This window comes from Schistocerca piceifrons, chromosome 1 (genome assembly GCF_021461385.2).
Source record: "Schistocerca piceifrons isolate TAMUIC-IGC-003096 chromosome 1, iqSchPice1.1, whole genome shotgun sequence".
NCBI classification, from domain to species: domain Eukaryota; kingdom Metazoa; phylum Arthropoda; class Insecta; order Orthoptera; family Acrididae; genus Schistocerca; species Schistocerca piceifrons.
This window is the reverse complement of record NC_060138.1, coordinates 1,220,861,232-1,220,887,530: the sequence shown is the minus strand read 5'-3', so window position 1 is coordinate 1,220,887,530 and position 26,299 is coordinate 1,220,861,232. Positions and strand designations below refer to the sequence as shown.

The following is a 26,299-nucleotide window of genomic DNA, read 5'->3' as shown; positions in this document are numbered from 1 at the left end:
TGTCACTTTTACTAATGAGTTACCATATTTTGAGTACGTTCAATGTGATGGCATTCTATTTTTGTCAAGAAAATTCAGAATTTATTTGCTGAATTGAACTAAGATGGCTTTGGTTGGACAGTCACAGTTTGGTTGTGAAAAGTTGACTGGTATGGCCAACTGCAACAACTGGAAATTTATGACTAAAATTTACCTAAAACATGAGGGCCATAGGTAACAGTTGTTGGCACTGATGAAGATCCAAAGAATGTACATAATGTCTCTATATCCAAACTTCATGCAGCAACAACTGCTGAAGGAGCATAGTAAAATTTGCTAGCCGTATTCAAAGATAAGAGCTTATCTTGTTGTATTGAGCTGCCTGATGAACATACAGTTGTCTTCTGAGAAAAATATTGAAGCGTATTTGTCACTTGCTGAACAAATTCGAAGTGTTGTTCAGTTAGTTCAGCAAATAAATCTTGAATTTTCTTAACAAAAATATAATAGCATCACATTGAACACACTCAAAATATGGTAACTTGTGAATAAAAGTGACAACAATCTATGCCAAGCGAATACTAGTGGTCTTGATTTATCAGTTTCTGAACAGATGATTTGATAGCTGTGATCATGCTTGTGGATTTCTAGCAGATTTCCAACACTTGATTATGGCAATTGAGGATTCAGGTGTCAATATTACTATTGATTTAGAAAGCCAATTGCTAATTTGACAATCAATGAAACACAAATTTTCTTTGAGAAATGAAACCAGAGATTTGTAAGCAGATGCGTTAAAAATAATAAAGGGAAGAGAGAATTGAAGAAAGGATTAATGAATCATTTTAAGATGAGAGATCTTGGTGAATTCAGTTGCTGTTCTGGCATGAGAATAAAACAAGACAGAAAGCAAGGCACGATTAGCATTGATGAAAGAAAATATGCAATTTGAACCTTGTTTGAAATTATAAAAATGAGAAGAAAAATTGACAGACGATGAACTTGTTACATTGCAAGCTGTTGGGCCATTCCTATATCTGGCTCGAGGCGCAAGACCAGACAATGCATATGTTGAGGAGGCCATAAGTGTATTCAGCTCCAACTATTGAAAAATCCATTGGGAAGCAATCAAATAAATTACAAGATACATGGTAGGGCTGACTTTCCGAAAAATTGCAATTACTGAAACTGAAAGTTGGACAGGCTTCATTTTTAAGTTCACTGGGGCAGCAATTTCATGGAGTTCAAAATGGCAACAAATGATTGATTTGTCAGTGACAGAAATCAAATACATAGACCTATCAACAGCAATGCAAGAAACAATGTACAGTCAATGATTGCACTATTAATTGTGTGTTATACACAGTGAAAAACCAGTAAGTGTGTTCTCTGATAATAGAGGAGCCGTGGCACTAAGTCAAAATGATGTGCATCATGTCCGAACAAAATGCATCAGTGTGGGGCACCACTACATTAATGAGAAAAATTTCAGCATTAATTCAATCAGTACCAACAAGCAGCAAGCTGATTTGTTTGATGAACATGCTTTCAAAGATTAAGCTGTGATAGTACTTCCAAGCCATTGCACTTTCAGAGTTCATGAATTAACATCTCGTGAACTTGTGAGGGTGTTGGGAAAAACTACTTTTCTTACTCACACCTGGCAGTAGTTGGTTATTTTCATCTTTGATCTCTCATGTAATTATCACAGAATAAATAGTTGTAATAACCTGTGCTCCTGGAATATGGTGTATGTGAATTTTATTCATTACAAAGTCAACTTTATAAGTGTTTAAAGGATTGATTGGAGTCAATAACTAATACTGCATCTGTGATAGGCTGTGTCCATAGGTGCAGTAGTGTGAGCAACATGCTTATTATCCCTCAGGTTTATTTGGTGGGCAGGATGGCTGTACCATTAGTCTTAGTGACTCAGGAGAAAGTTGGACGGTTCTGAATTGAATCTGTGGAGAAGACTTATTGGTTACAGCTGATATCTTCATTACTGATTTACAACTAAATTACTGTATATGTCTGTGTCTGAAAATAAATCATCAGTGACTGTCACACCACACTTTTCAGTTAAAACAGCGTAAATTGGACTCCCACAGCTGTAGGTGTACTTACTCAATCCAACAGAAAATCAGGTCTTTACAGACAGTGATTCTGCAGTTAATTCCACATAACTTTATTAATACTCTAACTGTGTGATAAATCTTAAGATTCCTTTTGGTAGCTTTTACACTGTTGAGTATTACTATAGTCTGTATGGCAAGAGAAGCCCTGATGTTAAATGAGTCTGGTGTGACTGTTTTGTGCATCTTCCATGGCCAGTCACATAACATGACATTGTTTATGTTTCTGTGGCAACATCTCAGTGTTTCTGCAGAGTTGGGCAGCTATGACTATAAGTCATTGTGGCAGCAATTCGCACATCACAGCTGAAAGCTGTCAACATGTTTCTCATGCAGTAATAACACTACGCCTGCTCCTGACTGCCTTGATGCAACTTCCTATTACTTTTATCCATATTCTCCATTCCCTTAATCCATTGGCACCTACACGAAAGTCTTTTTTTTTTATCTAATGTTTTGTAATACGGTTTATCAGCAAATTGTTTGACCCCTCATTTATTACAGTTTCACTTGGTGTGTCGACAGTTTGCACATTTTGCTGCAAATCCATTTTGTTGAAAATATTTATAATGCAGCTAAGACAGCCATAGCAGTAACAGAGTAAATTTTAGTGCAAATGTTTACCATTCTCAGGTAAAAGAAGCTAGAAGGCAATGTGAGCTTACTTATGTGAGATGCATGAGAGTCTGTGTGTCACTACAGTTGTCTGCTTTATATTTGAGGAACATTAAAAAGTTCATCTCACAGCTAGAATTAGTTCTAACAAAACTTTACAGAAATAACAGAATATAGTACTCGGCAATTTTAACATTATTTTTCTTTCAAATAATAACAGTCATAAACAACTGGAATTCTCAGTTTTCAACCTACTCCCGATGGTTTTATTCCCAACAAAACTGTATGGACACAGCAAGACCTTGATTGATAATCTGTTCCTAGACCTCACAAATTACAATGATGTAAAAACACCAGCCATAATAAATGGTCTGTCTGATCACGAAAGTCAATTGACAGCCTTAAAACTCACCTGTAGAAAAAAAGTAAATGATAAAATGATCACACCCATGTTAAACATGTTTGAATAATAAATGCAGAATCTGCTAACTTGTTTAGAAACAGTTTACACCATGAAAAATGGGAGGAAGTGCACCAGGCAGTTTCAATGAATGAGAAATTCAATTCATTCCTGGACTTCTTTCTCACACATTTTGAAGCCTTTTTTCTGCAAAGACAGATTAAAATGAAATCAACATGTTGCAGAAGGATTGAGTGGGTAACAGCTGGCATCAAAATATGTGCCAAAAAGAGAGACCTGTATATAGAACAAAGGACTAGTAGTACAGACCTGTATATAAAAAAATGCTAGTACAATCCTAACAGTGAAAATACATTAAAAAAAATACTCTAAAATTCTAACACATGTAATCAGGAATGCCAAATAAATGCATTACGCAGAAAAAAAACCAGCAAGTCAAACAATGAAGTAAAAACCATATGGAACATCATAAAAAGTGAGACAAATAGGAACATAAAATGTGAACAAGTAGGGACTCCACAGTCCTCTGGTAGTGGTTCAGACAAGAATAATCAAAAAGTTGCAGCCTCTGATTTTAATAACTTTTTTCTCACTGTAGCTGAAAGAACAGGGAACCATAATAAACAGTCTTCCACAGAAGACATGGAGCTACTAAATCACATGCAAATCACACCAAATACAGCACATCACTTCAAAAGCACAACTCCTAAAGATGCTGAATGAATCAAAAATTACTTAAAAGCTCTGGATCTTCTGGATATGATGAAATATCAAATATGATTGTAAAATCATGTGTAGACTCAATCCATCATATATCAAGCTATTTATGTAACCAGTCAATGAAAACTGGGACATTTCGAGTCAGACTGAAATCTGCAATAGGTACCCATCTACAAATGTGGGGCAAGATATATACTGTCCAATTATTGGCCCATCTCTTTGCTGCCAGTGCTCTCAAAGGTGTTTGAAAGAGTAGTGGATTAAATCTCAGAAGGTATCTAATTGGGATCTTTTGTGATCTTGCTAAAGCTTTTGGCTGTGTAGATCATAGAACACTGCTAAAAAAGCTTCCATCCTATGGCAGCAAAGACAAATCTTTTGACATGGCCAGACTCTTATCTACACAACAGGAAGCAAAGAGTTATCTTAATGGAGGCAGGTGTAACAGTAAACTCAGGCTGTGTAAATGTAAAATATTGAGTCCCCAAGTGCTCAATCCTTGGGCCATTGATTTTCCTGATCTACGTTAATGATCTACCAGTTACAAATTATGACAGAGCAAAAATAGTCATGTTTGCAGATGATATGAGTATTCTGATCAAGGGTCCCATCTCCATAGTGTCGAATACAGTCCTGACAGTCATTAACCAAGTACAAATGGTTCCCACCAAATAGCCTAACCCTATTTTTTTCAACAACTAACAAAAAACAATAAAGCTAACTCCAAGTTAGTTGCAGCAACCAAACAATTTACGAAACCATACATACAAAATTCCTAGGCAGCCAGCTAACAAGGGAAACTCACATGGCGCCCACCTCAGATTTAGTAGTGAGAAGCCCTAGTGGACAGCCCATCAAAAACTGAACACAAATTATGCATGAAAACAGGAAGAAGGTTTACTGGACTGTGGAAAAAAAGCAAAATAGAAACAGTGAACGGCCCAAGTATGAAGATGTCCAATATAGAGTAGTTTGAAGTAATGGTAGCGTCATGGTTTAGTGGTCATGGTGGTGGACTCAGAAGTGGGTGAGCCATATTCGAACCTCTCTCAATGTTTGATGACAAGGCAACAAGTCAACCGAATCCTCCAGTATACAACAAGTCTGGTGTGTCATACTTGGCATTAGTGACAGTATGTGTGTCATATGATAGGAATCTCTTATCGACGCACCTAATTTGTACACCTGGTAAATGAGTGAGATAGGCCTCATTGCCCATTTAGATGTTCCTATGAATATGAATGTGATCAATCCCAAGGAAATGATGAAAATGTAATAGTTTGTCACATAAGGTGCAACAAAGGAACACAACAATTTCACAGTCACACAATTTCTCTGTGCCCTGTCAAAACATATGTTTTTAATGTTTTTGGAGTTTCGTTCTGTTTTGGAAGTTTTGACTCTTGAATTCTTTTGGTGCAACATAGTTCACACCTGTTTATTTGTTGTTTTCATTTCTATGAGACATCTATGTGGTATCTCACCTGCTCTCACTGCTCATCACATTTACTTGTGACAGTAATGTATTCTTACCACGACTCATACTCTATAACCAACATATAGTATGATGACTGCCAAGACTACAGAAAGAGGACAAACATTTCAATGACTGGATGGACAGTTCCATATGTTGTGTGGAAAAAAAGTCATAAGGGAGTTTTGAACATGGCTTGTCCGGTTTACAATCCTACATCATGACCCCTAAGCAATAATGCCATGGCTGATCAATTTCTCTCAATATGGCACTTGTTGAACTTGGACCGTTCACTGTTACTGTTTCTATTTTGATTTTTCCCCCTCCACAATTCAGCGCAGCTTCTTCCTTGTTTCATGCTTGATCTGTATTCAGTTTGCCGCACAGGGTAGCCATGTGGTCTGGGGTACCTTGTCACGGTCTGTGCGGCTCCCCCAGTTGGAGGTTCGAGTCCTTCCTCAGGCATGGGTGTGTATGTTGTCCATAGTGTAAGTTAGTTTAAGTTAGATTAAGTAGTGTGTAGGCTTAGGGACTGATGACCTAAGTAGTTTGGTTCCATAAGACTTACTACACATTTCCGCATTTTGTGTTCAGTTTTTGACAGGCTATCCCCTGGGCCATCTTACCCCTATACCCGTGGGGGCAGGTGGGGGTGGAGGTGGTAGTTTCCCTTGTAAGATGGACAGAGTGAAATGATCAGCTGGTCAAACAACTTAGCACAGCCTATTCTGCCCTGAGAGCTGTTTCTCACCATGTTAACAGGGAAATATTGCGGTATATTGATAATTTTGAGGAGGACAGGACTACAAAAGTTGAAGAGAAATATTGCTTTTGTCATATTTGGTTATTTCCATTTGTACTCTCCTATGGTTTTATCTTCTGGGGAAATGCTACAGGAGTTGAAAGGGTCTTCAAACTACAAAAATGAGCAGTGAGGTTAATATGTGGGGTCTCTAACAGACCATCCTATAGAGGTCTCTTTAAGACTCTCAGAATATTTACTGTTACAGACCTCTCTCTCTCTCTCTCTCTCTCTCTCTCTCTCTCTCTCTCTCTCTCTCTATATATATATATATATATATATATATATATATATATATATATATATATATATATGGTTATAATAGAGGGAAACATTCCACGTAGGAAATATATATCTAAACACAAAGATGATGTGACTTACCAAATGAAAGTGCTGGCAGGTCGACAGACACACAAACAAACACACAAAATTCAAGCTTTCGCAACAAACTGTTGCCTCATCAGGAAAGAGGGAAGGAGAGGAAAAGACGAAAGGATGTGGGTTTTAAGGGAGAGGGTAAGGAGTCATTCCAATCCCGGGAGCGGAAAGACTTACCTTAGGGGGAAAAAAGGACGGGTATACACTCGCACACACACACATATCCATCCACACATATACAGACACAAGCAGACATAAATATGTCTGCTTGTGTCTGGGTATGTGTGGATGGATATGTGTGTGTGTGTGTGAGTGTATACCCATCCTTTTTTCCCCCTAAGGTAAGTCTTTCCACTCCCGGGATTGGAATGACTCCTTACACTCTCCCTTAAAACCCACTTCCTTTCGTCTTTCCCTCTCCTTCCCTATTTCCTGATGAGGCAACAGTTTGTTGCGAAAGCTTGAATTTTGCGTGTATGTATGTGTCTGTTTGTGTTTCTATCGACCTGCCAGCGCTTTCGTATGGTAAGTCACATCATCTTTGTCTTTAAATATATTTTTCCCTCGTGGATTGTTTCCCTCTATTTTTTATATATATATATATATATATATATATATATATATATAAAAATACAAAGATGAGGTGACTTACCGAACAAAAACGCTGGCAGGTCGATAGACACACAAACAAACACAAACATACACACAAAATTCAAGCTTTCGCAACAAATTGTTGCCTCATCAGGAAAGAGGGAAGGAGAGGGGAAGACGAAAGGAAGTGGGTTTTAAAGGAGAGGGTAAGGAGTCATTCCAATCCCGGGAGCGGAAAGACTTACCTTAGGGGGAAAAAAGGACAGGTATACACTCGCACCCACGCACATATCCATCCACACATACAGACACAAGCAGACATATATATATATATATATATATATATATATATATATATATATATATATATATATATACATACACTTGCTGATAATGTTTGTAGCCAGCAACAAGGAATTATTCCAGAAAAATTGTGAAATTCACAAGCGTAACACAGGATGGGAATAATTTCCACCAAGGCTCTGAAACTCTCACATAAGTCCACAGGGGAGTAACTGAGTCAGGAGAAAAGTATATATCAAGCTTTCCAACAGTATAAAAAAGGAAATTAATAACATGCAAGTATTCAAAAGTAAATGAAAAACACTCCTCAGAGAACAAACTTAATTCCTAGAGTAATAAGAATTCTGTTTAGTAAAAATAGTGGAAAGAAACTCTTTACTTTCATTATGAAGACAAAATTGTGTACTCCTAACATAAGTTACAGTGATAAAATGTAAATTTATTTATATCATAGGTTAAAATGTGATCTACCATTTAGTGCGCACTATTAAGTATTCATTTGAACTTATTTATGTGATGACGATAATTTTGTATTTAAATTTAAATTGTAATGACAAAATGTAAATTTCATAATTTATTTGTGGCACTGGGATAAAAATGGGTGCTTCCATCCATTTTGCCACTTCAAGCATTTGCTTGAACTTATACCAACAAAATTCAGGTTGTAACATTGTCCACAGTCAGTTGTTCATAGAAAATAAGTATTTGTGTGATATATGTAATGCTCACATGATTTTGTGTTATTTCATTTGACTTGTTCTTTATTACTAGTACACCATTTGTTCATTATGTAATCAACAGGACCAGATAAAAAAATCAGATAAAATCAAACTGGAAAGGACATCTACATTTAGACTTGGCAAGCTACTGTGAAGTGCATGGCAGAGGGCATATCCCATTGTACTAGTTATTAGGGCTTTCTTCTGTTCCATTCATTTATAGATCATGGAAAAAATGACTGCTTAAATACTTGTCTGTATACTGCAATTGCCTTCATATACATACGGGGTGGTAATACATTGCTAGGTTTATCACTTACAGTTGTTTCTATAAACTTTCAAAGTAGGTTTCCATGTGGAATTTGGATAGTGACCATTATGTTCTTGGCTTTGACAATACTTGAATTTTTTTGTGGCTTACACATGTTTCAGTTTTATTGTTATTTTTCTCAATATTACTTTTCAGTTTGGTTAACTGTGTTTCATTAGATGAAATATTGGTAACCAGAGAGTTGCTGGTTCAGGTCATACCTTAGCATGAGTGCGAAGATAAATCTACTAAGCAAATAGTTCATATTAAACATCTTTAAGGTGCTGATAAAATGAAGAGAAAACAAAAGAAATAAAACACTACAAAATAAATGTAGAAATTTATAGAACTGTAAAATTACAAAATCATGTAGCGTGTTGTGGTCAGAATTCCTTGTGAGGCAAAGTAATTGAAATTAATGATATGCAAAGCAACACTACTACTCTATCTCAATATGTGTACACACCCAAATGATGGAAGCTCTAGAAGATTTTGTTGTTGGTCTGTATTCTGCTGCTGCAATGTATCTAATTTTATTTCATCCAGTTCCTCCAGGAAGTCAAATGTTTCTTGATTCTGTTCATTTGTGGTCTGATCACAAATTTCTTCAATATCTTCTGTCTTTACTGTAATATTATCACACATAAGTTTTTGTACATGTCTTTGGCTACTGAGATCCAAGCCATGGGTGTCATCAACCATTTGTGAAGACACTGTGTCATCATGGCTGAAGGAGAGATGTTTTCTCTGTAAGTCTACTCGAAATTGTGCCTGTTGCAAATCTTCTGCTACATTTGCTGTATTCAGAGTACTGTTACACCACATGTTCAGCCGAGCTTCCTGATCTTCCTTAGATTTTATTACAGTTCCTTGAGATGGCCTAGAGATTGTCTCTTGTTTAATGTATTCAGATATTTTCTGCTGTACATGCAGATCAGTAAACAGATTCTGCACATGCAGTGATTTTTTGTTCGATATATTAAGAGGCATTTCTGGTTGCTTTGTTTGCCTAGGCTCTGTAATCACCTGTTCAGCAACTGTCTTTGATGTTCTCAGAGCTTTCTTTTGTTTTTGAACATTTCCCTTTTGACACATACCGATTTCAGACTGCCCTTGCATAAGCAATTGTGTTAGTTGTGACATTTTTGGTTGCTCTTTGTGTTTCACTTGCTCTGACTGATCTGTCTGAGAATCCTTCATATTTTCATTGTTCAGATAATGGAATTGCTGCTGATGCGTACATTCTGACATTTGATTCACATACTCCTTCCCATGCACAATTACACCTCTCTGCATTCTTCCTACTGAAGAGCTTTGTGAAGCTTTATGTCCTTCAAAATTCTTTGCCCATTGCACGGTGCATTCTTGTTCAAGTGATTCTGATTTTCTTTTGCATCCTCTTTTTGCTTTTACTTTGTTTAACTGCAGGTTCATATCCTGGTGTGGCATTGTTTCGAAGTGTTGGCTCTGTGTAATGATCCCATGTTCATTTCTGTGGTGCTGTAGAACTGGAACACAGAGTCCATCTTTCAAGGCATGGGCTGTTTCTGCTTGCTCCTGTATCTGCGTCAGAGTTTTCTTCTTTTTCTGGGTGCACTGTGACTGTTGTTCTTGTTCAATATGTGCATGTATCACTTGTTTCTGGAGCTCTTCATTCAGTCGCTTCACTGTGTCTTCTTCAGTTTTTCTCTGCTGTTGCTGCTGCAGCTGTTCATTCCTCCTTCTCAGTGTTTCTTCATTCATCCGTATCACTGTGTCTTCTGCACTTTTCCTTTGCAACTGTTGCCTTTGAACTAGCTTCAAGTGCTCCAGTTCCTTTTTTTGCTGTTGCTTCTTTGTTGTTTTACAGTTTGTATTATTACAGCATCCACTGTTACTACAAGCAGGTAAAGATGGAGTTTGTGCTGAGGAATTCGTATCTTGTAGAGCTGACCTCAGGAAGTCACTCTGATATGATAATGAGGTAGCAGATCTTCCGCTCTGGGTGTATTGTGCCAGGGCAGAACCTGAAAACAATAAATGCAAGTGTTAAAAAAGAACTGCTCATAGTCAACTGAGAGCTATTACTTACCTAACAAACTTCGACATAATCATTACATCGAAACGGCTGACAGTTTACCATGATATTTCACAATCGATAACAAGTACAAAATGCTGAATAAAAATATGCAGTGTATTTAAAACCTGGTTGATTTGGGAAACCCCCTGAAATTTTAATTTTTAGGTATGGCTGTCTAAAACTGCTAATAAACATTGCTACAAGGAAAATGAAAGAGAAAAACATCAATGAATGGAAATAGTTGTTGTTGTTGTGGTCTTCAGTCCAGAGATTGGTTTGATGCAGCTCTCCATACTATTCTATCCTGTGCAAGCTTCTTCATTTCCAAGTAACTACTGCACCCTACATTCTTCTGAATCTGCTTAATTAATCTGCTTAATGTATTCATCTCTTGGTCTCCCTCTACGATTTTTACCCTCCATGCTGCCCTCCAATACTAAATTGGTGATCCCACGATGCCTCAAAGCATGTCCTACCAACTGATCCCTTATTCTAGACACGTTGTGCCACAAATTCCTCTTCTCCCCAATTCTATTCAGTGCCTCCTATGTGACCTACCCATCTAATCTTCAGCATTCTTCTGTAGCACCACATTTCGAAAGCTTCTATTCTCTTCTTGTCTAAACTACTTATTGTCCATGTCTCACATCCATACATGGCTACACTCCATACAAATACTTTTAGAAAAGACTTCCTGACACTTAAATCTATATACGATGTTAACAAATTTGTCTTCTCCAGAAACAGTTTTCTTGCCATTACTAGTCTACACTTTATATCCTCTCTACTTCTACAATCATCAGTTATTTCTCCCCAAATAGAAAAACTCATCTACTACTTTATGTGTCTTATTTCCTAATCTAAGCCCCCCAGCATCACTTGATTCAATTACATCTACATCTACGTGATCACTCTGCTATTCACAGTAAAGTGCCTGGCAGAGGGTTCAATGAACGACCTTCAAGCTGTCTCTCTACCATTGCACTCTCGAACGGCATGCGGGAAAAATGAGCACTTAAATTTTTCTGTGTGAGCTGTGATTTCTCTTATTTTATCGTGATGACCATTTCTCCCCATGTAGGTGGGTGCCAACAGAATGTTTTTGCAATCAGAGGAGAAAACTGGTGATTGAAATTTCATGAGAAGATCCCATCGCAATGAAAAACACTTTTGTATTAATGATTGCCACTCCAATTTATGCATCATGTCTGTGACACTATCTCCCCTGTTTTGCGGTAATACCAAACGAGCTGCCCTTGTGTGTACTTTTTCGATGTCACTTGTCAGTCCCACCTGATGCAGATCCCACACCGCACAACAATACTCCAGAACAGGGCAGACAAGCATGGCATAAGGAGTCTCTTTAGTAGACCTGTTGCACCTTCTAAGTGTTCCACCAATATGAATCACAGTCTTTGGTTCGCTCTACCCACAATATTATCTATGTGATCGTTTCAATTTAAGTTATTTGTAATTACAGTCCCTAAGTATTTAGCTGAATTTACAGCTTTCAGATTTGTGTGGCATGTCGTGTAATCGAAATTTTGCTGAAATCTTTTAGTACTCGTGTGAAGAACTTCACACTTTTCTTTATTCAGGGTCAATGACCACTTTTCGCACCATACAGATATCTTATCTAAATCATTTTGCAAGTCATTTTGATCATCTGATGACTTTATGAGATGATAAATGACAGCATCATCTGCAAACAATCTAAGGCGGCTACTCAGATTGTCTCCTAAGTCATTAATATAGATCAGGAACAATAGAAGGCTTATAACACTTCCTTGGGGAACGCCGGATATTACTTCCATTTTACTTGATGACTTTCCGTCTATTACTATGAACTGTGACCTTTCTGACAGGAAATCACGAATCCAGTCGCACAACTGTGGCGATACTCCATAGGCACGCAGTTTGATTAGAAGGCGCTTGTGAGGAATGGTGTCGAAAGCCTTCTGGAAATCTAAAAATATGGAATCAATTTGACATCCTCTTACTACTTCATGAGTATAAACAGCTAGTTGTGTTTCAGAAGAATGACATTTTCTGAGTCCGTGCTGACTATATGTCAATAAATCGTTTTCTTCAAGGTACTTCATAATGTTTGAATACAGTATATGTTCCAAAACCCTACTGCAAATCGACGTTAGTGATATAGGTCTGTAATTCAGAGGATTACTCCTACTTCCCTTTTTGGGTATTGGTGTGACTTGAGCAATTTTCCAGTCTTTAGGTACGGATCTTTCTGTGAGCGAGTGGTTGTATATAGTTGCTAAATGTGGAGCTATTTTATAGGCATACTCTGAGAGGAACCTGACTGGTATACAATCTGGACCGGATGCCTTGGCTTTATTAAGTAATTCAAGCTGCTTTGTTACACCGGGGATATCTACTTCTATGTTTCTCATCTTGGGCAATTGTTCTTGATTGGAATTCAGGAATATTTACTTCATCATCTTTGGTAAGGAGTTTTGGAAAACCGTGTTTAATAACTCTGCTTTAGTGGCACTGTCATCAGTGACTTCACCGTTGTTATCACGCAGTGAAAGTATTGATTGTGTCTTGCCACTGGTGTGCTTTGTTGTATGACCAGAATCGCTTTGGGTTTTCTGCCAGATTTCGAGACAGAATTTCATTGTGGAAATTATTAAAAGCATCTCGCATTGAAGTACATGCTACAGTTCGAACTTCTGTAAAACTTTGCCAATTAGACTACATTCCATTATCCCTGTTTTGCTTTTGTTGATGTCCATCTTATATCCTCCTTTCAAGACACTGTCCATTCCATTCAGCTGCTCTTACAGGTCCTTTGCTGTCTCTGACAGAATTACAATTTCATCGGCAAACCTCCAAGTTTTATTTCTTCCCCGTGGATCTTAATTCCTACGCAAATTTTTTCTTTTGTTTCCTTTACTGCTTGTTCAATGTATAGATTGCATAACATTGGGGATAGGCTACAACCCTGTCTCACTCCCTTCCCAACCACTGCTCCCCTTTCATGTCCCTCGACTCTTATAACTGCCATCTGGTTTCTGTACAAATTGTAAATAGCCTTTTGCTCCCTGTATTTTACCTCTGCCACCTTCAGAATTTGAAAGAGAGTATTCCAGTCAACATTGTCAACAGCTTTCTCTAACTCTACAAATGCTAGAAATGTAGGTTTGCCTTTCCTTAATCTAGCTTCTAAGTGAAGTTGTAGGGTCAGTATTGCCTCACGTCTTCCAATATTTCTGTGGAATCCAAACTGATATTCCCCCAAGGTCGGCTTCTACCAGTTTTTCCATTTGTCTGTAGAGAATTCACGTTAGTATTTTGCATCCATGACTTATTAAACTGATTGTTCGGTAATTTTCCCTGCTTAGACTTTTTGAACTTCCTGTCGATCTCATTTTTGAGACGTTTGTATTCCTTTTTGCCTGCTTCACTTACTGTATTTTTATACTTTCTCCTTTCATCAATTAAATTCAATATATCTTCTGTTACCCAAGGATTTCTGCTAGCCCTTGTCTTATTTACCCACTTGATCCTCTACTGCCTTCACTATCTCATCTCTCAAAGTTACCCATTCTTCTTCTACTGTATTTCTTTCCCGTGTTCTTGTCAGTCATTCCCTAATGCTCTCTCTGAAACTCTCTACAATCTCTGGTTCTTTCAGTTAATCCGGTCCCATCTCCTTAAATTCCCATCCTTTTGCAGTTTCTTCAGTTGTAATCTACAGTTCATAACCAATAGATTGTGGTCAGAATCCACACTGTTATTTTCAGAACCAGAAAGAGTAATGCAGAATGAGTCATGCATTTTGATTCATGGACATTATTTACCCACTTCTCAACAGATGCCCAGCTGTTCATGCAGAGAAAAATGAAAATATATCACTTACACTTAATCAATGACTTATGTCTCGTTTGAGATGGATGAGGATTATATTAGAACTGATTGCTCTGCAATGCAAGCAAACTAATATTATAATTTCTTTACTGCACTGTATCTTCCTCCCCATCATCACCACTAGTCTTAAGAGTTTATGGTTCCTTGTGTAGATCCATGGACTCTTTATATGCAACATGCACAGATCTCACTGGGAGAGTCAAATACGGAACATTTGAATAAAAATAATATGTTCTATGAGTTAAAATTATGCACAAAAACAAGAAAAGAGAGAACACCTTTCTTTATCGATATATGTAGTATTCTCTGAGATAACATTATCCACAAAACCTAGAAAAACATAGAACAACATGCATTCTACAGCACATTCTTTCAGAGGCAGGGGCAGTTAGTTACAGGATGTTCAAGACAAGATTGTCACTGAATAAGTGAAGTCTGTGGATCAGAGAACTGAAAACCAAGGTCTGTAGTCATTTCTAGGAACAGTGCTAAAGATTGTGAGCATCATCAAAACAAAACAAGCAAGGGAGGGTGTTCTCAATCTCACTGTGAGTTGTTAGAAGGAAAAGGATTGATGAGAATCAATGCGTATGGCATTATTTGTACTGACATGTGCGCTGTGGGGACTCAGTCACTGTCTGTTCAGCATGTTTAATAAATTGCCCAGACATACAGACTGAGACACATACAACTATTGGTGGCTGATGGTTGGAGGTACAATATCATTGTTGCATGCAGTCTGTGAAAACCAATTCATAGACGTTGGCCACTAATTGAATCATGTATATGATTGGTGTTAACCCCCTCAACATCACTTAAGGCCTGAAGATGGTGTACTGAAGCACATGAAACACATCAAAAGGACCGCTGTAGATGTCCCGTTTTATTACATAATCACATTATAGGACATCAGAGTGTAGTATGGTGCTAACCAATTATCTGTGCAAATTTAAGCAGATGAGACTCGATTTGACCATAAACCATAGGTTATTCAACATCAAAGTTCTGTTGAAACGTTTGAACTGTAAACTTGGTGTGGACTGCATCATAAACATTTTTCATCCAGATTTCATGGAGGCACAGCTATGCTATAAGATGTATTTCGCATTCTCAATAAACACATCATTTAAACTTATCAAACTATAGCTGTAGGAGCATCTTATTACCACAACACTAAAGAATATTATAAACAGAAATTTTTCTAACCATAGGCAGAAAGTGGATCTGATGTGCTGGAATGTATAGAAGGTGCCGGAGGAAGTGCAGCAAGTGGCGTTGCTGATCCAAGGCTGCCACGGGCCAGTATCTGGTGATCAAGCTCAGCAAGGGCATGTCTGAACTCTTTGTCTCCCCTCATTTGTTGATATAGTTGTGTTCCCAGTTGATCAACATGTGGTGTCAGATTGGTTTGTAACTTTGGCAAGAGGCCTAGTTTGAGGGCTTGCTGCTGATAAACAGATGTCCAAAAGCTCTTCATAAACTTCTCTCTTTCTTCAGGTGTGCTTTTAAGTCCCAGATAAGGTGCTACAGATGGAAATGGATCTGGTAACATTAGTCTCCCACTGGTGGCTAACAGTCCAGTATTCGTTTCTCTTGTAGCAACATCCATCACCTGTCCAGTAGATGGCAGCAGTGCTGTGTGGGGATCCTTTGGTGTTACACTCAGGGATGACTGTCCTGGGTGTACATGTAAAGCATCACCAAAGGATCCTTCCACGTACCTGTCAACAAAAGAACAGCTATAACAAATAATATAGTATTTTATCATTTAAGGCCAAAAAATTATGATTACATGCACAAGAATTTAACTGTTGTAATGCGAAAAGGAAAGTTGCCACTAACCATATAGCAGAGATGCTGAGTCACAGATAGGCACAACAGAAAGACTGTCACAATATAAGATATCAGCCAACAAGGCCTTTGTTGAAAATAGATGACACACATGCAAACACAGCTCACATACACATGTCGGCAGCCTCTGGCGGCTGAAACCACACTGCGAGCAACAGCAACTGCCTTGTCTGTTTTCAGCAAAGGCCTTGTTGTCCAAAATCTTATACTGTGATAGTCTTTTCGTTTGAATGCATTGAATAAAATGTTCTCAGGTTTCCAACTGCGTCAATTGCTTAAACTACACGAGCTTTCAGCCAAGCACTCCTTGGCCATTGTCAAGTGTTATGACTGCCAGTGGGCTGTTGGTGCGCCCTTATATATGCCATGCCATCAGCAATCATCATCCAGCACAGAAGTGCACAGTATTACAAACATTGGTACAACGTGCAAGAGTAATATCAGATGACGACAATCTGCCACACAAACTGAGCCACCTATGCAAGGTTTTCAAGAATAACGACTACAGGGCCCGTCAAGTGAAAGAAGTGATTTCTGGGAAATATCAGAATAAGACCACTGACGAAGAGCAGGAAAAGAAACTTGCTTTGTTGCCATTCTGTGGCTCTGTGTCGGGCAAGATAAGCCGCCTATTGAAAAGACACAAAATCAAATCCCTCTTCAGGCCTCCAACAAAAATCCATAAATTACTGAGAGCAGTTAAAGACGCAGTAGGTCTCAGAACACCTGGAGTTTACGAAATACCTTGTGAGTGTGGCCAGAAGTACATCAGACAAACAGTGCGCACTGTGGAACAACGCAGGAAAGAACATGAGAGGTATTATTGCCTACGCTATCCAGAGAAATCTGCGTTAGCTGAGCATGCACTAGAAAACGGTCACCACATAAAATTTGATGATACCTCTGTTGTGGCTCGCACTAACGGCTTCTGGGACAGTTTAATAAAGGAAGCTATTGAAATAAAAAATTACCGCAAACACCCTGAATAGAGACGGTGGCTTGCAGCTCAGCCGACTCAAAACATGCCCATATATGGCAATGTCACAGGCACCAGTGACGTCACAGCCAGCAGCTAGCGTATATAAGGGCACACCAACAGCCCACTGGCAGTCATAACACTTGACAATGGCCAAGGAGTGCTTGGCCGAAAACACGTGTAGGTTTAAGCAATTGACGCGGTTGGAAACCTGAGAACATTTTATTCAGTCTTATTGTTGTGTCTATCTGAGACTCAGCATCTCTGCTATATGGTGGGTGGCAACTATCCTTTTCATAATATTGTTACATTCCATCCTGGACTTTCCATTGTTTGATTTTTAACTGCCATAGTGGTTAGATGTGATCATTGTTCTGATGTCATCAGCAGCTTGTTGCAGTTGCTGTTTGCTATTTTGAACAATAGGGAATCCAGGATGGAGTAATGACAGTGTTATGAAATGGCTTGATTGCTACTCACCATACAGTGGGGATGTTGAGTCGCAGACAGGCACAATAAAAAGACTGCTAAACAAATAAGCCTTTGGCTAAAAGGCCTTCTTCTGAATTTGACAACACACACACACACACACACACACACACACACACACACACACACACACATGCGCGTGTGACCACTTTCTCTGTCTCTGAGTCTGGCCTTGGCAACCAGTGACAATGGTCATGTGTATGTGAGTTGCATTTGCATGTGTGTGTGTGTGTGTGTGTGTGTTTTAAAGTTCAGAAGAAGGCCTTTTAGCCAAAAGCTTACTTGTCTAGCAGTCTTTTCATTGTGCCTGTCTGCGACTCAACATCTCTACTATATGGTGAGTAGAAATCTATCCTTTTCATAATAAAAGTTGAATCTTGTCATAGAGGCGACATTCAAAGGAATCAAATTGGCCATAGAATTTTTTTTTTAATTACAGTGCAGGGACTCATGTGTTTTTATGAGTGGTTCAGCAGTGCTTCAGATATTTATTGATACACAAATAAAAATGAGGATTGGAAAAGTGGAGTTAAAAAATTTAAGTGACGCTACGTGGGTCTGTCAATGTTCTTCATGTCTGGCTGTGAGGAAGGCAACTGGAGCCATCATTGTAACTCTAGTAAACATTCAGGCAGAAAGTTCCAAACAAGCTGCAGGAGCATCAGAATCCAGTGCAAAGTTGAATTTTTCTTTTGTTTTTCATTTATGCCTGTTCACGTGTTTGCTAAATAAGTGCACGCCATTCTCTGATTTACTTGAGGGGAAAGACTGTGATACTGTTATTGCAATCAACTTAATAGATGCTACAAGGGATCAGTTCAAACAAATGCGGGAATCAGATGCAAGTTTCACATATGTATGTAAAAGAAAGTTTAGAAGTGGCAACAAAAATAGGTGCTGATATAACTCTTCTCTTGGAAGAATTCAAAAGTTGCCAAAACATCTTGGAGTATGTGTGTGTGGTTTGCCAAATAAAGGTAGCCTGGAACCTATACATTCGACTGATTTCAAATCTTTAGTATTTGATAAAGTTTTACATATAATGGACACTGAACTTGAGAGATGTTTTACTTCAAACTTGAGAGATGTTTTACTTCAAACTCTGGAATCACTTGTCTAAAGCCAGAAAGTGAATATTTTTTGTGAATGAACAAATGTTACTGCCACAATACTATGAAAAGCTATTCTTTTGATAATATTGTTACTCTTTTGGTAATAATGTTACAGTCCGTCCTGAAGTTTCCATTGTTTAAATGTTACTGTCATTGGCACAAAATTATTCATGTAATACTGAATAATTGGAGGCAGAAATTAAGATATTAAAAATTCTTATCATTAGACATGAACAGCATAACAGAGTGAAGACTGACAATTTACCTGCATTGCTCAAGGTGTTAGAGCAATATAAACTAGTGTTACATGATTTGAAGAAATTAAATCAAATAGTAGTGACTATTCCACATTTCTCTGTGTCTTGTGATAACCATTTTTTGTGTATGTGATATGTAAAAAATTATTTAAGGAATTCATTGTCTAAATGAATTTTATTCATAGTGGATGCTGTTGAACTCCGTGACTGTTCCTTTATAGGGTATAGAAGTCACAATACTGGTAGCGGAAATTTTTCTACACTCTATAATTCATTGTCTGATGAACAGCTAAGGTTTATTTGTCTATTCTTGAAATAGAAAGGGCTGTGACGAAACTGTTGATGTGCAAAGAGTAGTTGATAAATTAACCACCAGTCACAATAACAGAAGGATTAATGGAACAATGGAAAATCAAGCATGGAACGTAACAATATTATGTTAAGGAAAGTTGTTACTCATCATATAGCAGAGATGCTGAATCGCAGATTGGCACAACTAAAAGACTGTTGCAAATAAAGGTGTCACCCAGTAAGGCCTTCATGAAAAATAGACGACAGACACATGTACACACACTCTCAAGCAAACACAACTCACACACACATGACTGCAGTCTCTCTACCTCTCGTCATGCCCTGAAATGAAAAATGTCCTGCTACTATCCTTCCCACTCCTCCCACAGTGGTATACCACTGTCCACCGAATCTACACAATATACTCATCCGTCCCTATATGACCCCTGCTCCCAAGCCCTTACCTCATAGCTCATATGCCTGTAATAGACCTAGATGCAAGACCTGTCCCATACATCCTCCCACCACCACCTACTCCAGTCCAGTCACAGACATCATCTATCCCAGCAAAGACAGGGGTACCTGTGAAGACAGTCATTTGATCTACAAGCTAAACTGCAACCACTGTTCTGCATTCTATGTGGGCATGACAACCAACAAGACGTCTGTCTGCATGAATGGCCTCCAACAAACTGTGACCAAGAAACAAGTGGATCATCCCGTTGCTGAGCACTCTGTCAAACATGACATCCTTCATTTCTATGACTGCTTCAAAGCCTGTGGTATATGGATTCTTCCCACCAACACCAACTTTTCTGAACTGCGCAGGTGGGAACTTTCCCTGCAATGTATCCTATGTTTCCGTAACCCTCCTGGCCTCAACCTTCATTAGTCATTGTCCTCACCCATCCAACCCCTTCCCTGTTCCCATTCGAGCACTACACGGCCCTCATTCCACTATCACACCAAGTCTTTTTACTTGTCTCCTTTTACGCAACCCCACCACCCTCTCCACCTCTCCTTAATCCTCCGTCTAACCTACCACCTGCACATAGCTGCCCTGCACTCTCTCCACCTCATCCCTGTGCACTTCCCAGCAGCACTTCACTCTCCTCCACTCATACCCTACTATCTCTCCCCCACCCCACCCCAGCTTCCTCCTTACCCCCACCCAGTCACAACTCCCATCATGTACTTGTACTTCTGCTCATAGTGTGGCTTATGTTACCCGAGACTGGAGTCGTGTGTGTGAGTTGCATTTGCATGAGTAAGTGTGTGTGTGTGTGTGTGTGTGTGTGTGTGTGTGTGTGTGTCATCTGATTTTGACGAAGGCCTTACTGGCTGAAAACTTTATTTGTGACAGTCTTTTTGTTGTGCCTGTCTGCAACCCAGCATCTCTGCTATATGGTGGGAAGGATTAATCTGTTTTAAAAGTAAGTAATCACCTGTTTGTTATTTTTCATAGTTTTTCACTTTTTTCTCAGTGATACCAACTTTTCTGCTTTCTAACTGAACATAAAATTAATGTTATCTTGAAAATGCTTGTTTTGAGGCATAATTTGCTTTCGGTGCATTGTATGTTGGGACGTATTGGAGTATGTTATATACAGACATTATATTGTGGCAGTTTTAGGTAGAGGATGTTTTGGTCTGTGGTTCCTAAAGATACCAGCAGAGGTCATACCCGAACTACACGTTTACAGTACTGTCAACCTCAGCAAACAGTTGCTCTGTAGTTTTTGATGGATGTTTTGTGTACTCTGCTTTGCTTTGTGTTGTGCATTCACTGTTGTTTACTCTTCTTAGTTTGAGATGAGTGAAGATACTAAATATGGTCCTTGGTGGGGTTCAAGTATGACCTTCACAACTCGAGTATGACCTTCACATCATCAGAAGGGACTGGCATCCCTTATGTACATTACTTTAGCCCATCTACTATGATGCAGTGTCTGAAATACCTTTCAAGATTTCACTATTAATAGTGTATATGTGTATTGGAAGATGTAGCTTATGTATATAGTTTTACTTTATAGTTTCCTATACAAGAACTGAAATAATATTTCGCCGTTACAAGGGAGTATGTGTATTAGAAAATATGATTTATGTATTCAGTTGCACTGAAGATTCTGATGCATGGATATCAATATTTGTCAGTATTTTAGTGTTGGCGTACATGGAAATATAGTTACATATGTTGGTGTGCTGGGGTTTCTGAATTTGTTTATTGTTCATTTTTTTGTAATGTTTGTGTTGTCCCCATTCAAAAGCCCTATATTTTCACTGTGCTCCTGATGATTTGTTTGAAATGGAAAGAACATGTCAGGCAGAAGAGGATGACATAGCAAGTAATGAAAGATACCCTTATACTCGTATTTATGGCCACAGCACTAAACATAAATTGGAAATGTTATAGAAATGAAATGTCATTCTAATATTTTACTGCCTCTTAAGTCACTATTATTAAGTTACTGATGTAAATTAACTGTCACAAGTGCTTTTTTACAAATACTTTCATCCAAGATGGAATGGCTGTTGAGTCTGTTACTGTATGCTTAAAATACCAACAAAAAGATAGAACCAGTCACTGGCTTCAGTATATAACTACAATGCATTTCGATCATTTCAGTGATTACTGTGTAACCTTCAGTTGCTATATACTCAAATTACATTGATTTACATTCCTTTTATCACCAACAAGTGAAGTCACTGTGATGTTTTGAATCTTGCAATTTTTATTTCTGCATTGAAAAGGTTATCCATATCCATATTATTAAACTTGTAATCCAGGGCACAGTTACCAAACCCATTTGCAGGTTGCCTACCAAATTTGATTTTCAATATTTCATGTAATTATTGACCCACTTTAAAAATCTAAAAGCTGCCATAATCTACTCTTTAAGAGGCACAATCTTTTGTTAGAAGCTTAACACAATAAGACAACTACTACAGTTAGAAACTGTGTGTTTGTCTTGAGGCAACATAACTGATAGCATGTAAATGCCTGGACTTTATTTGCCCAGTATTTAAGAATGAGAGAATGCAGGAACTTCCAACAAACTGTACACATTATTTCAAACCTTTCAAAAACAGTTTTTGCTGACACCCTCCACATAAAGATGAAAGACAAAAGTTTACTGCTTACTATATTTCCACTGTCCATGCAGTAATACAGCAGCATCAAGGTATGATAGTTTAATTTATTACTTCTTTACTACTAACTATATTTGCAACACACTTTGCAGACAGTATCCACATAAATCTCTGAATGTACCTGCAAAATTGTGACATGGTGTGACACATACAGTTCAGGAGATATGATGACATAGACACTGAGATGTGTGAAAAACTAGCTTTTGCTTCAAAGGGGCACTAATTACCCATATTATATTAATTCATTATCTGATAGTGAGAGCACTTAATAACTTCCAACAAATTTTAAGCATAATTTCAAACCTTCCCTAAACTTTTTCTCTTTTACATGCTTATTTAACATATTAAATCAGGTGTTACATAATCAGATGTTTGAAGCTGTTTTATACATAGGAGTTTGATTCTTTCACTGGTTTTTACTAAAATTTTACTTGTTACTGCCATTATACATTGAAATCAATATTGTTTACTGTTTATCAAGGAAAAATAATGATAACTTGAGCTATTTCAAGTTAGTAAAAGACGACTAGAAAGGGTGTTCAAGAGGGCATGACAAACCAGATGTTGCCCTTGACTGAAGAAAAAATGGCAAACAGAAGTTCAGTATGCTGCAAATACATGGAGCCACTCAATGAAATTTTATCTCAGTGATACAGGTACATGAATTCACACAATAACTACAAATATACAATGACTATAAATACACAGTAATAAATTTAATGTGCACTACTAACCAAATATGGCATTTTACGATATCTGTTATAATAAATTTATTGGCATAATTATTAACGTCAATAAATTAATGTTTTAAACTATATTTTGTCCTCCATATTTTTCAATGTGAACTCAAGGCTAGGCCCACCCTTGGCCCAACCATGTGACAGTAAATGCATAAACTGTCAAATGTTAATCATTGTGAGATTTGTCAGGGCAAATTTGATGGGAAAGCTAGTAAAATACTTGATAGGCCTCTCTCATCAGCCTCTACATCATTCAGGCAATGTTAGAGAAGTATATCAAAGGAATATTGAGGCCACTCTGGCAAAATTGGAAATAGTGTATTCCTAATCGCATAGGATGATAGGAAAAAAGATTGGTGAGGAATGGTAACAAGTAAACAGTGGAATGAATGACAGATATAAAAGTCCTGTTGTTAATTGGAATAATTACTATGGGCAGTTTGAAGTTTCATAGGAAAGCATTATTATTTAGTATAGGTTGTAAAGTTCCAAGAAACAGACCAAATTGACATAGTGAAGAGACTGATACCAGATTTGATTAACAGTGTTTGATGCAATTTCAGTTCAGCAATGTGTGATAAAACTTTACTGATGAATTACTTAATACATTTGGACCGTTTTTGTCACAACACTATCTTTAATGCTGAAGTAATCTTTTCAGCTGTGATTTTTTTTTCTTTTTGCGAACGTTAACACGATATTTCGTAACTAAAATCCATCATTTTAATCTTTCACTTCCAGAATAAATAACAGCAGCAAAAAATAGATCTTAACTGTGGTAATTACCATTGCTTTTCTTTTATACTTCTTATTAAAGTGCAGGCTGAAAAATTCAAAGCTACTCAGAATTATCAGAACTCTATTTGAAGGGTTAAAGTAATCATTTATTTCTCATTACCTTGCATTCACTTTGCTTAAGCTATAATTGACTTGGAGGTGTTTGAGTTTCGTAACATCAGTTTCTGTCATTTCATGTTGAATTGCCATTGCCTTGCGTGAAACACAACATATGTTCTGTGGTATTTTGCAATGTGTAATGAAAGGATGAACCAAAACAAGGCAGAAACACTCTCTACATCAAAAGCACAACTTGTGAGATGTCATATTGTGATGGTGTTTTCAGTTAAAGCCCATTTTTTAGGGAGTTTATATTATGACCTACACCTTTGAAAATATATACTGTTACTAAGCAGCACAATGAAAATGAGTTGTTATTAGTAAGTATTGTTTTAATAAAATGTTGGAAAACATCATGTTTGTGGTTAAAGAATTTCAGTGTTCAGTTATTTTCATGTTGTAACTTGGTGTTGTGAAAGTACATTGTTTTAAGGCAACAGCACATTGAACACTCATCAAAAAAGCGCCAGTTTTGGAAGGATTTGTTATAATTAAAGGTACGAAGTGCATAAAACAAAAGCTGGCTTAAATGCTGTTTGTTTACTGACCAGTTTCAGTTGATGACCATGTTCACAGTAAACAAATATGCAATTGTAAAACCAAGAGTACATATCATACATTTTCTGAAATCGAGGATACATAATTAAAGTCAAGTAGAACAATTCTGAACACATTAACTGAGTTGAATGTAACTACAAATGAAGATATCAAACTGGTTCAGGATGGTCAACAACAGACTCTCACACATAAAGAGATATATGTGGACTGATGACTGAAATCAGCATCAGTGTTGTGCATTTCCTCAAGATGTTCATCGTTAAATGTCACATAGTAACACAGCAGAAATTAAAGCTCTCAGAAGATTGTTACATGATATATATGATTGTTTGTTGCAGAAGTTATGTTGTTTTTTTTTTCAGGGCTTTGAGTCTTTCTCAGTAAATTAATTGAAATAACTTTTTTTTGTAATACTCAGTGTTATGTAAATGTAAATACACTCTCTCACAAGTGTGAGTTTGTCCAATTTTTTGAGATGTTATAAGCTGCTATCCTTACTGACGGGACATGGAACTTTATTTAGTCTTATAACATGTTCATTGGATATTGAAATTAATAAATATGTGTACTACGGACAGAACATGGTTATCATATGGACAAGGGAGGATACACGTGTTTTAAAAGAGCTAACATAGAAATTTTACACACGTCCATTTTCATAAACAATCTGTGTGTCTTGGGAGCCAGTTACAGCTAACAGCTGCTACTGAAGAATGCTAGTCACAAATCTAGTTAACTAGTACATCCCAAGTGATGCAGGTGGCATGTTTCATGAGGCTGGATTTCCCATACACATCAATGCCAGTTGTCAAATGAGCAAGTTGTAGATCATTTGTTCCATCTCAGTTATCTCATTGCTTTGGTAGCAGTCAAACTTGTTAGTTGTAAATCAGTTATTTCAAAGTTCTTTAGGAGCAGTTCTATTAAACTCTCTGTGTGTAGTAGCTGATTCAGCAGTAGGTAAACAACAAGAAATGAACAACAATTGCTCCACCATTGTAGGGAAGGACCATTGATATACACACACACCAATGGAGTACAATGGGCATTCTTTCAGGTCCTGTGCTACTCTCCTTCTGAATGTTCCTAGTGGCAGGGATTGCACTTCTTGATGCAGTGAGTTGAACATCTTTAGGGCAACCACTGGAAAGCTGTCTTGCGTTCCTGTCAGTCGACACCTGGGTATTTCGATGCTCCTCTTGTTACGGGCACTGTGATTGTATATATCTTGCCTCACGCTGAAGTGAAGACTCCTTGGTTTTCTTTCACGCTGATGAGACATAAGAACACATACTAGCTGAAGACTGTCGTAATTCCTAACTGCTTGAATATAGGCATGCAGTGCACCTGTCTTTTGTTTGATGTGATTATTCTGAGAGCTTTTTTATGTAGAATTAGCACATCCTTACAACCTGCAGAATGTCCCCATAGGCCATAATTGATGTGGCTATGGAATAGGGAATAGTATACTGTTATGAGGTATTGGTCACTCAATACATCTTTTAACCTCCTCAGAAGGTATATTACACGGGAGAGCTTGGAGCACATTTACACTGTGTGTTCGTTCATTGTTAGTTTCCT

The 26,299-nt window shown here is 37.7% G+C and overlaps 1 protein-coding gene across 2 annotated transcripts in view; it reads right to left on the bottom strand.

The window, feature by feature from the left end:
- LOC124781892 overlaps window positions 1–26,299 on the bottom strand; it is a 163,346-nt gene that overhangs the window by 56,655 nt on the left and 80,392 nt on the right. For both annotated transcript variants that reach the window (XM_047253897.1, XM_047253898.1), the window contains exons 5-6: window positions 15,604–16,118; window positions 8,914–10,453 (exon numbers count right to left, since the gene is read on the bottom strand). In XM_047253897.1, the coding sequence (XP_047109853.1) occupies window positions 8,914–10,453; window positions 15,604–16,118 (2,055 nt within the window). The remainder of the gene's footprint in view (window positions 1–8,913; window positions 10,454–15,603; window positions 16,119–26,299) is intronic.